The sequence below is a fragment of the Poromitra crassiceps genome (genome assembly GCF_964638095.1).
Source record: "Poromitra crassiceps genome assembly, chromosome: 10".
Taxonomy (NCBI): domain Eukaryota; kingdom Metazoa; phylum Chordata; class Actinopteri; order Beryciformes; family Melamphaidae; genus Poromitra; species Poromitra crassiceps.
This window is the reverse complement of record NC_139631.1, coordinates 13373188-13386251: the sequence shown is the minus strand read 5'-3', so window position 1 is coordinate 13386251 and position 13064 is coordinate 13373188. Positions and strand designations below refer to the sequence as shown.

Sequence of the window (13064 nt, the reverse complement as noted above, 5' to 3'; positions counted from 1 at the left end):
TTAGCTAATCAGTAACTAATCATTAACTAATAGTTAGTTTCTCATTAGTTTACTAGTAACTACTATACAATGTGTGTACCTTATTGTAAAGTGTTACCCAGTATGGCTCTATTGATGTTCAGAAGAAAAAACTGCCCCCTCACTGACCTCTCCATCACCATCGACAATACCACAGTTCTTCCCTCTCAATTCGTTAAAAACCTTGGTGTACATATCGACAACCAGCTATCTAACTCACCCTCAATTACAGCCATCGCCCGCTCCTGTAGATTCTCTTTATACAACATCAGAAAAATCCGTAAGTTCCTCACCACCGAAGCAACACAACTCCTGGTCCAGGCTCTTGTCCTCCCCCGCCTGGACTATTGTAATGTCCTCCTGGCGGGGTTACCCGCATCTGCCATCCAGCCCCTCCAATTCATCCAAAACTCTGCTGCACGTCTGATCTTCAACCTCCCTAAATTCTCCCATGTCACCCCTCTTTTCCGTCAACTTCATTGGCTCCCGGTCCTTGCACGCATCAAATTCAAGACCTTGGTTTTGGCCTTCAGGGCAGTCCACCGATCAGCCCCCCTTTACTTACAATCCCTCGTCACCTTCCAAACACCTCACCGCTCCCTCCGCTCCTTCACCTCCACCGCTCGCCTCGCCCCTCCATCACTTCTTACACCTGGTAGTCGTCTGTCCCGTTCCCGCCTGTTCTCCGCTCTGGCTCCACAATGGTGGAATGAGCTTCCCCCTTCGGTAGTGTTGGCCGAAACACTTTCTATCTTCCGCCGGAGGCTAAAAACCCACCTCTTTGGACTACACCTGGGTCCTCCTTAAGGGTTAATGCTATGGTTACATTTCACATTTCACTGCTTCATTTGTTGTTTTTAACTTATCTTAATGTTTATATTTGACTCTTATATATGTTTCTCTTTTTAATTTGTTCTTATTTGATATGTTTATTAATTGAAATTGTGTAACCTGTAAGTCGCTTTGGATAAAAGCGTCTGCTAAATGAAATAAAGTAAAAGTAAAAGTAAAAGTAAGAAGTTTAGACAGACAGACAGACAGACAGACGGACAGACAGACAGACGGACAGACAGACAGACAGACAGACGGACAGAGAGACAGACAGACAGACAGACGGACAGACAGACAGACAGACAGACGGACAGGCAGACAGACGGACGGACAGACAGTTCTACTTAGACTGTCCATTATACAATAGTTCTTGTTGTTCTTTTATTGATGCTTATCTATTTATGTCGATTGGTTGCTGTTGAACTTTAAAGTTACAGAATGCTTTGTCTGTATGGTTTAAAACAGTATTTTCCCATTTGTAGTACTTGTACTATGTGCTTTGGCAACACTGTAAGTCACTATGCTCATGCCAATAAAGCTTCTTTGAATTGAATTGAATTGAGCTGGCACAACTACTTACCAATGAGTTAACCCAGATATGATTGGTACATAATCTTGCATCTTCCACACCGAATGGTCTGCCAACATCATTTCAACCAGAGAGACACATTTCTAGAATGACAATGATTTATTAGATGATTAGACACATGAGCCTGTAGGCACATACTGTAAGATATAGATATATTTTGGCGATTAGACCCTGCATGACGTCAGCTTGATTATGACATCATGATCAGCAGGGGTAGATGCAGCCAGAAGTAGGTTTGAATATCCCCCCCGTGGAGTCTAGACCTGGTGGTGGTGAAGGTGGTCTTGGTCTTGCTGAAGAAGGCTTCTGAATCTGAAGACCTCGGAGAGGCCTGGAGGAGAATGGGGTGGAGGAGGGACGCAAGAACGCACTGAAACCCAGCAGACCACACAGAGAGAAACAAGGGGCTTTTAGATATGACAGGTAGACGATGATAGGCTGAATGGGAAGATGTGTCTTACTCCGATTGGCTTAATCTAAGCGTTACCGCCCACAAACTGTGACGCTAGGTAGAAGCAAGAAAATGGTGATTGATGACTGAGTTTTATGAATGAGTGGGCGTGACAATTAAAGGTTTTCTCCTAACCGGGAAAGAAGTGAATGATGACAAAAGGGATGAATGAGTGCCCGTGACAACTAAAGGGTTTCTCCTAGAAGCAGGAAAAGCAGGGTGATTAAGAAGTGGGTATGACAACTAGAGGGTTTCTCCTAGGAGAGTGAATAAATGAAAAGAGAGTGAATGAATGACACTACAGGTCTCTCTTAAATAATGTTTGCTAAGCTTCATTAGTGTGGAGACTGGGGAGCCAGCTCTTTTACATTTGTTGTAAGCTTGTGGTACTTGTAACTACGTAATAGATGAAAGGTGCGTGTATAGCTTTGGAGGACAAGGTGATGTCATGTGTCACATAGATTGATACTGAAAGACTCTTGAGAAGAATGGTACAATTTTTTGTTAATTACATGAGGCGCTAGAGGGAGTAAAGAGAAATGAGAGAGAAAGAGATGATAAGTCTGTCGGAGATTTAAGAAGTAGTTGTGATTGTGCTTCATAATCAACAAAAGGAACATGCCAGGATCCACTATCAAAAAAGTTGGTCATTGGTTTGAATACCTGTCCATATGTTGACAGTTTCAGAGAATTCAGAGACATATGGGAGACTAGGAGATTCCCCAAATAAATCTAGCATGGAGTGAAATCTCAATTTGAGGACTTGTATTGTTATTCATTGAAGAAGAGTTGCAGCCGTGACTTTTCTTAGACCAGCGGTTCCAAACCTTTTCTGACTCATGGCCCATTTAAAAAGCTCCAAAATGCTCACGGCCCACGTCTGACCGATAACAGTACGGAGGCCAAATAATGCCTTCTCAGAGCACTTTTTATTTGACCGATAAAAGGAGCTGTCCATCAGCACCACACAGAAATCAGAAACTAAAGGTGAGGGGCTGTCTGCAATACGCTAATGAACAAATAATTGATTATAAATTAACAGTATCATTCAACAATGGAGAATACATTCATAATAATTACATTTCCCCCCACAAAGATTGTAATGTTTTGCAAATTATTTGGCGGACCACAGGTTGGGGATGGCTGTCTTAGACCATGGCAGATCCTGATGTTATCCAATCACAAAATCAAGACACATTAGTGAATCTAATTTGAGACTTACTTTCCCCATTAAGGCTAAAACACCTTATCTTACTGCCCAGACACAAATCAAATGATTCAATAGCTAATATTTATACTATCAGGTTTGAGATGCATATGCTGTCAAATGTGACACAAAGGACTGTGGTTTTAGGCAGCCATGAAATGATGAACATCAGAGTCATAAAATCAGATTTGCATGTGTAAATCTAGCCTGAGATGGCTGCCATGATATTTATGATATTGTTAACCGAATGATCCCAAGTGAATGCTTATTCGTAGGCATGTGACTCAGAAAACTGGTAAACATAACTAAACTGCCTCTGCAGTATTTACTGTAGCACCTTTCTCTGTCTGTCTAGGTTAGCAAAGACAACAAATACCATCCCACTGTAGAAAACCTGTTTATTAGACAAATTATACACAGAAAGCTTTGCCACTTGTAACAGAGGCCCCAGTTTGTTCAGTTTTTGAATAATATGCAACACATACAACAAAATAGGCCTATATTAAATACTGTACATCATAAATTTTTGAAAATTATCAAGTAAATCCTGCACGTTCTATGTATGAAATTAAAAATGTTAACGGGTAGCGCAAGAGCAAGTTTGTGCATGCTTTCTTTTTAATCAACTTGCCACTTTTTGTTATTTAGCCAGCAAATAATAAAATGAACTCAAGATGACATGAGAAAAGCAAAGAGTTTATGTTTTGTTTTGTTTTTGTTTGTGTTTATGTGTTTGTGTTGACCATGGGCAGGACAGGGGAAAACCAAATGCAGTAATAATGAGACTGCTAAACTCAACACTAAAGCTCATAATCATATACTCTTCTCTTTTTGTTAAACAAAAATAGCATCAAGATGTAAAATATACATTTTTTTTTATAATGTCTCTCTCGTTTATACTAAATAAAACCTTTTAAATGTTTGTCTGTGTCCTATTTGTCATTCAATAGCCATACTGTAGCCTATTATAAGAAAAGAACACCTAAGAATGCTTGCTTCAAAACACTGCGGCTTGACTGAGTTCTCTACGCACAACATCTTTGCGGTTTTTAGTTCTTAAAGATAACAAACTCAAAACTTGTTCTAAACAACTAACATTATCAATTATTAATACAGTGTTAGTGAAAAAGGTTTGGTTCCTTTTTAACGACCCTCCCCCCCCCCCCCCCCCCCCCCAGCTCCACAAAATATTCCTAGCGTACCATTCCCCTCCCCCGCCCCAAAATGCACCTTAATGGTCTGGTTTTAATCAATTGGCACTTTAAAAAAACAAGTTATATAAACAGTACCCTTAACATTACATTTAGGAAATAGAAGTGGATTTCGGACTCGTCCCATAAAAAGGCAGCCATTGGGTTCTGATAAGACGAGCTTAAAGGACGGCCGTCAACTCTTCATGACATTCTCCATGAGCCTAAAGCACGACCGCTGGCTCGCTACTCTTTACAGTTCCAATGGAGACTGGAGAGTGATGTTTGGGGTATGACTGGAAGTCGGGAGGGTACAGCTAGTTGACATAAGGCCTGTGCTAACAATGCTGCTGCAATGGCTTCTCCTCAACCCGAATACGACTCCACTTCACCGCTTGACCTGATTAAGAACTGAATGGTCAGTTAATGGACTTGGAAATGACCTTACAGGATGAGCTTTTTTCTTTTAAACGTCTGGGCCATGGCAGCAATAAAATAAGGTAAAAAAGAAATCAAAAATCAAACGTAAAACTTTGAATGACTTAATGATGCGAAACCAGAGACTACAGCACTCATTTTAGCAGTTTTTCCAAAGTTGGCTGAGAGAAAAAACAAGTAGACAGCTCAGAACAATGTTATTTTTTTTGTACTTCCCGACCAAAACACATTCCACGCATTAAAATCTTTTTTTTTTCTTCAAAAACAAAAGTCAATAAAAGACATATAATAAGCGTACGCTTTTTGAAGTCCTTCAGCTTGTCTTTTATGTTTTTTCTTTTACTTGTTTGTTCATCATCCCATGTTTAACTATCCCTCTCAAAGTCTGATTGGAGGATCTCACCTTGCCTTTGAAAAGCAGACAGCACAGTACAGGTGAGAAAAGAAAAATATCCATCTACATACAATCACGTACAGGTCTGTGGGCACTGGTACAGTGCAGTGGGATTGACAAAGAGTCTTTCGTGTGCGTCAAAATGGTGAAAACGCTTTCAGGCTGATGCACCAAAATGGCGGATAACACTTTAAGACCGATGCACCAAATCGGTGGTTGAACAGTATCAGATCGTTGCACTGTCGTGGCATTTCAACAGTTTCCAGACCCCATGCGCCATGGTGGTGTCAGCATGTGTTCAGCTGTAAGTCTTAGGTCTAGTCAGGCCACCGTGCGGACACCATGCTGGGGATGATTTCACATGTAGAACCACAGGTACTGGTGAAACAACACCAGAGAGAGAGAGAGAGAGCGAGAGACAACTGAGTATGATGGACTCCCATATAGTGAAAAGGCAGAGTAGGATTGAAGAAGTAGGAGAATCTCCCAATGACCACTGGTGGCTTAACAGGAGCTGCGCCTAAGTAATCCCCAGGGCTAAGGATAAAACTATACGTTATGGACCCTACATACATGTATGCCTTTAGAAAATAACTGTCCCATCATTTCTAATTTAGTACGAGCCCCTTGACGTTCCCCTGGGCTCATGGCCCGGGACACCTCAGCGTCATCCCCCGCTGGCAGCCCCGGAGCTCCCAACAATATAGAAGCATTTCCTGTCGTCGGAATAGTATCAACTAAACCATACAAGGCTTGGTTTAGACTGTAACATTACAGTCTATGGATCGTAGTGAGAGTCATGTCGTTACAGTACGTCTCCATTACATGAGGCAGTCCTCACGTCATCAAACAATTAAAAAAAACGGATCCCCCTTCACACATATCCCCAAAATAATCCCCCAAACAACCACAAGAACAACAACAATAAAGCAAGGATTCAAGCCCGCCCTCCGCTTTGCTCCACTCCCTCCCCTTTTCCGCCTCACCGGCTGGTTTGCAGGAGGATAAGGAACGCCACCGGTAGATCTCCACCTCCTCCATCTCCTCCATGTACCAAACAAACGCCCCTCGACACACCGCCAGCAGAAACCAAAACAAAAAGATTCCTATGTACACAGATCTCTATCCCGTTTTAGCTTAGCCATAGTGTATTTGTTTTATCACCACATGGCCCACTCTGACCACCTCCCCTCTTCCTCCTCCTCCTCCTCCTCCTCCTCCTCTTCCAGACTCAACCACCTCCTGGTCAGCGCCTCATATGGAGGTGCCCCTGTCTGGGTCGTTGCCGTATCCAAAGTTGGGTCCCGGACCTGTGGGCTGGTAAGGGATGGAGGACATTGTCTTAATGGGGCTGCGGAAGAAGCCACCGTTGGGGGCCCTCTGCCTGAAAGGGCCCACCCCGCCAGTCCGGTGGTCCTGGAGCATGCCCCCACCCCCCTGCCCGCCCCCGAAACCGCCAAAGCCAGCGGCGGCTTTGGCGGAGATGCTGCGGCTGAGGGTCTGGATCTGCTCGGGGATGAAGGTGGTGGTGGTGATGTGGGTGTTACGGAAGTCGCTGATCTGCTCCAGCGCCTGGCGGGCGGCGGGCAGGGCGTCCATGTCGAGGGGCGTTAGATCGATGGAAGAGGTGGAGAACTGCTTGTGGGGGCTTTCGTCCTCGGTGCACAGGCTGTTAACCCGCCGGTGTAGGTGCTCCAGGTCGATCTCCTTATCGTCCTGCGGTCGGGTGGGGTCAGGGAAGGAAAGGAGGGGGAAAAGGAAGCGGGAGAATGGGAGAAGGGAGTAGAGGTTAAGGGGAAGGGAGAGCATGGAAAGGAGGAGTGGATGAGTTGTGGGAGGAGGGCATGAAGGGAGGAGTTTGAGGAGGGATGAGACGGGATGGGATATAGGGGGGAAAATTCAGGGAAGATGTAGGAAGGAAAGGATGAGAAGGAAGACGAATATGTGACAGAGGAAAATTGGAGAAAGGAGGAAAAGGAGAGAAAGAAGGTAAAGGAAAAGGAGTGAGGGGAGTTCAAATAGTACAGGCATGGGGAAGTGGAGGGAACAGTGAAGGGGAGCAAAAAAGGGAGGAAACGGAAATGGAGAGACAGAGCACGTGCCGAGAGTAGATGTTTTGCAAAGGAGCAAGAGGACAAGGATGAAGGATGGGATGCATGTGTAGTCGACATTAAGGACGACATCCATCCAGCCGGTAGAAATGGATCATAAGGAAAAGAAGAGAGTCAGAGCAAGGAGGAGAGGACGAGACAACGCAGAGGAGGAAAGGACGGAGGCAAGAGAGCAGCACACGTATGGCAAAAGGAAAAATGGCGGCACAGCGAAAGAGAAGCGATTTGGAGAAGTGGAGCGATTGCGACAGTGAGAAGTGTAGATGTCAGTAGGATGATGGTGGCCACAGGACAGCAAGAGAGAAGAAGGGAAAGAAGGAGGGAAGGATAGAGAAGCACACTCTGAGTTGTGGGCAGGATATTTGGAGAAAGAAACATACGCACACACACACGCACACTTCTAGCAGGTCGATAAGGGAGTGTGGCTCATCTGGGATACACGCAGACACCGTCCTAGTGTGCTCTGCCATTTCAGTGTGCTAGGTCTTACGTTACTGTCAGAGAAGCGTTGTACCATAACGTTACATTCTCTATGGCACTATACATACAACGTACAGTATATACTGGAAAGCAGGGAGAGCAAGGGTTGTACTGCTGCTGCATAAACTAATACAACTTATGTATACATCTACATCTTTCTTGTTACCTACGGCATGAGCTATTATCCCAGAAAATTCACATTGAGATCGACATCTCTTTTTCAAGCGAAGTTTGCCCAGGCCACATTATGAAGCATCAATGCAGCCACTATGGCCTAATTGTCAGCTAAGGCAGACAGAAGAGATGATTTCATCCCACACAATCATTGGATAATATTCAAACCATTTCTTAGTTCCAACTACACACAGAATACATACGTTAACTTAATATGCTTTAACTTAACTTACAATATACTTGAACTGAAACTTATCGTTGTTACAGAGCATACACCTTATACTGCTACATTCACATATCAATATATTGCTTATCCACATAGTCCTAAGGATGGGAACACTCAGTGAGAGGTGGCTCATGCTTGAACTGGATAGAGGAGGGTGGAGGGTGGATGATTGTGGGGTGAGTTCATAGAGAGGAGAGGGTTCAGTGAACTGTGTTAGGGGGGGGGGGGTGCTCTGACTTTTGTAAATTCTTGACCTGCAATCTCAGTTTTGTGTTTTCTACATACGCACACACACATGCACGCACACGCACACACACACACACACACACACGGCAGTGTGCTTCTCTAGTTTTTGTGTGTGTGTGTGTGTTTTTTGGGGGGGGGGTGAGTTAGGGCTTTCTGAGGAGGTGTCTCGCTGGCGGGCGGGGTCACATGATGGGGTTCACGGACACAGTGCTCAACTCTTTGTGATTAAAGATTATTTAGGGTAGGGGGTGGGGGTGGGCGTGGATGGGGGAGGGTCCCATTTTGGTGCTACAGATAGATATGTATTATATATAAATATATAATATAGACAAACAGGGCTTTTAGAGAGGAAAGGGTCATCATTAGGGGTTTAGGCAGATCTACTGACCGTGTCCTTTGGGTCTGGGGGGGGGTCTGGAGGAGGGGGCTCTGGCGCTACTGTCTGTAGCTCAGGGCCAGAGGGGCCCACCAGTGGTGCCCCCTGGTTGCCATCTAAGGAAGTGACAGCAGGAGGAAGAAGGGGACTGGGAGGCGCAGCTCTTTGCAGCAGTGACATTATCATACACACACTAAACGTTTGGGGTAGAGAGAAGGGGATATCGAAGGATTAGAGAGTTGGTATGAAAAGGAATGAAGGGCGCTCAAAGACAAGAGTGTGCTGCCTGTGGGAGGAGCCTCATGCTAACTATGAGGGAGGAGGGGCCGAGGCAACGAGAAGTGAAAGACCTGACGACATCTACTAAGAAGGAAGAAGACTATTTTTGATGTTTTGCTGAGCCCTCCTCACTCCAGGCACCTCATCTCTAGATTTGTGTGTCTATTTGATGATTGTACCATGGCCTCTACTGAGAGGATCAGAGAGGCATGGCAGGAAGAACTTGGTACTGAATTATCTGACATTATATGGGAGAGGAGCCTGTCGGTTGTACAACTCTGCTCAGTTAATAGCAGACATCAGCTGATCCAGTTTAAAGTCACTCACCGTCTCCATTACTCCAAGCATAGGCTACATAAGATATATCCCTCTGTCTCACCGCTATGTGATAGGTGTCAGGGGTCGGAGGGCACATTGTCACATGCTTTTTGGTTCTGCGCTTCACTGTCCGGATTCTGGGCTAAGATATTTGACTGGTACTCGAAGGCTTATAAAATAACCCTTCAGCCCGAAGCAGAACTTGCCATCTTCGGCTGCTCGGAACTCTCTCTGGACTTCCCCACAACTGTGCAGCAATCTCTGACGCAAGGGACAATTGTTGCCAAAAAACTAATCTTGAAAGAATGGAAGTCTTCTACTTCGCCTTCTTTTCAACTGTGGCTGGTGGAAATGACCTCTGTTATACGGATGGAGAGGATTAGGTTCCTGAGGACCGACTCACTAAAGAAATTCTTTGCCATTTGTGGCCCGTTTCTAGCCTACCTTGTTGAGGTTGCGGGAGACGGATGAGCACAATAATGTACCTCTTGTAAAAATATAAGCACCTTACATGACTGGTAGCACTGAATGTTGAAAATGTGTATTTATTTTTATTTTTGTGTTTGTTTTTGTTTTTTCCGTTCTGTGTCTGAGCCTGTTTGTCTTGTTCATATGTTGTTCTGAAAAACTGAAAATAAAATATATAAAAAAAGAAAAGAAGGAAGAAGACGTACTGCAATCTTCCATCATAAGGCCCACACAGTATAGCTAACTGTGGAGAAGATCATTTCTGAGACACACATTAAGCCACCAGTGACCTCAAATGATCAACATTGGAACATACTTGCATTAAAATTAAACAAATTAATCTAAAGATCTAAAAAATAAATGTATCTCTCATTTACTGTACAAAGGCTTTGTTTTAGAAAATCAAGCCAAGAATAGTTTTAAAAAGAGTTGCTCATTTGTAGAATGTTTTATGTTATGCTAAAGAAATTCCTCGTTGCAGGCCTTTACCCACACATTGAAGCCTTCAGAGCATGCGACTGACTGGATAATGGAGGACTTCATTCAAATAATGATGGTCCACTTGCCTCTAGATAGAGAGACTGCACCCTCTAATGGCAGAAAGGCATCATTGCACATACACACACACGCACACACACCTGGCGGCATGCCAGATATATAAGTACGTTTCTTTTTTTTTCTTCAAAAATTCAGACTGAATTGTCAACTCCTTAAACTCTACTCCACGGAGTGGGTGGATTCAAAGGCCTGGATCGCGGCAACAAAAAAAGAGGTACTTCTGCTTTCAACCTACAGCAGTGCTGTAGGATTACAGTCCTGCAGCTTGATTTTCATCATTATATTGTCATTGATACATCATTGCATTCCAATAGTAACTATCGACCAGCATTACTAACCAATGATCACATGGCTGATCTAGTTTGTATCTTCTATTGTATGTATAACCTGGGGGTGGGAGGTGATGTGGTGAAGGTGGTCATTCTCATTTTGGGGGTGAGCTCAGAGGGGTTGGAGGGTTCGTAGGAGTGCTGCACGATCAGGGCGCAGGGGATGTCGCAGCAGGCGGGAGGCTGGTAACGGCTGGAGGTGGGGGCGCCGGTGTTGGGGTTCTGGTGCTGCTGACCCCGCAGGACTAGGGGGTGCTCATGGGGGCTGTGAGGGCACTGCACAGCAGCTTGCCTGGCAGGTGGGCCTTCTGCCTGTGTCTGGTGTGAGCCAATGTGTCATGTGCATTATGTGTGTGTGTGTGTGTGTGTGTGTGTGTGTGTGTGTGTGTGTGTGTGTGTGGCAAGAGGTACAGGAGAGAGAGAGAGAGAGAGAGAGAGAGAGAGAGAATGATGGGAGAGAGATGGGGAGGGGAGAGAGTTTAATATAAATATGTTTGTGTTTGTGTGCGAAGATAAGGAAAAAGACAGACAGACAGACATACAGACAGACAGACAGACAGAGAAACGACAGACAGGCAGAGGAGGGATGAGTGACAGACAGGCAGACGGGCGGATGGAAGGATGGGAGGGTGGAGGAGAGAGAGAGAGAAGTGGATTGGAGAGACAGACGGGTGGGGGGTGAGTGAGAAAAAAGACATGGTAGTCAGCAGCACACACAGTTAGGCAGGTTGCTCTGTGTTGTTGTGTCCTCAGAGAGACAGTCACACAGTCATTATGTACCTGGAAAGGGGGAGATGTTTAAATGGCATTTTGTATTGCTCTCTCTCTCTCTCTCTCTCTCTCTCTCTCTCTCTCTCTCTCTCTCTCTCTCTCTCCCCCTCGCCCGCTACACCCCTCAACACAGAGTACTTATCTACAAAACAAAACAACAAGGCAATATGAGAGCTTTGAGCCACACTGACACACATCATTTCATAGAGTTAGAGCGAGTAGACTGGCCATTCCCATCCAAAACACTAACATGAAAAATATGCCATTTTAGGTACCGAAGGCACACGAGGAAGTGCCTGCTCTACTCGTGCTAAATCTATATAAATATGGATTACATGAAATATCACACATGGTCAAAACCAGAGACGTCATCATCACTATGGAAAAGTTCTGACACTGACAGTTCAGTTGACTTGAGTTATTTCTTTGAACTATTTATTGACAGGCGAAGTGACAGTAAGATTCAGATTGATTCTAGTGACAGAACTCTTGCATACAAAGCGCTGGCAGGACATTTACAGGCCAGTAAAGCTGCGTTCACACCGACCTATAAAAGTTTTTCGCTGGCATCGAGTTTACATACAAAGTCAATGCAAATGAGCGATTGAGCGTATATTCGCCCCGAGCGACAGAGACAGAGCGATAGGGAGAAAATACGCTCGTCGCCTGAGATGAAATATCCCAACTCGAGCGAAATTACGCTGGCATCAGTCGCTCGCTGTTCAACGTTGATTGGCTGCCGTGTGAGAGTGAGTCAAGGATCACACTGGCTTGGAACAAACCACTGGTTTATTGTGTGGCAACAAACCGCATTGACAGCTGATTGACAGGCTGACAGCTGACAGGAAGTGAAGGCTGTACTACCGGTATAGAGCTCACGTTAGGAGCACGCTGATAGGCTTAGCTTGTAAACAACTACGGTGGCTCGTAGTGGACAAACAACATGACATTGCGTAACGTTATAGCCCCCAGATGTCCGTCAATTCGTGTGTCTGTTGACGAGCGATTTAAACACAGCGACAGAGCGATTCCAAAGGGGTGAATCGAGCGACAGAGCGAAAAATAAATATCTGGGTGTGAACACAGCTTAAGGCGATATAGCCGTCCTGTTGTACAGTGCTTTGCTGTCATGGATCTGTTGTACAGTGCTTTGCTGTCATGGATCTGTTGTACAGTGCTTTGCTGTCATGGATGAAGTGCCTCAGACACGCATCTGGAAATAGTTCATCTCAGAAACAAAAGAAGGAATCCCAATTTTTCAATTGTCACAATTTAGACCTGCTTCCAAACCAGCGTTCGGGGCAACTTGATCCATTTCTCATCACATATCTATTGTCAGCACAAACATCACCCACCCAGACAAAACCAAAATGGAGTTCAGATGGTTTCAAGCACAGTGAAGGAATAACTCCCCACAAATGTGGATCATTTGTGTCAGTAGGCCTATGTCAGTTAATAATAATGTATCCAGGACATACAGTAATAAGACATTCACTGTATTCATAACTAATCTGACTGTGAAATGTGAAGTATCGTAACGTATTGCCCAAACTGCAGAGATGATAGACAGTTGCACAATTCCCCAACACCTTGTCTGCACCCCTTGTTAA

At 44.6% G+C, this 13064-nt stretch overlaps 1 protein-coding gene across 1 annotated transcript in view; it reads right to left on the bottom strand.

The window, feature by feature from the left end:
• Positions 1-6372: 6372 nt before the first annotated feature.
• Positions 6373-13064, bottom strand: part of grid2 (glutamate receptor, ionotropic, delta 2) — a gene marked incomplete at both ends in the record, with an annotated part of 702436 nt that continues 695744 nt past the window's right edge. The window contains one exon of the mRNA XM_083643819.1: positions 6373-6834. Coding sequence (XP_083499945.1) covers positions 6373-6834 — 462 coding nt within the window. The remainder of the gene's footprint in view (positions 6835-13064) is intronic.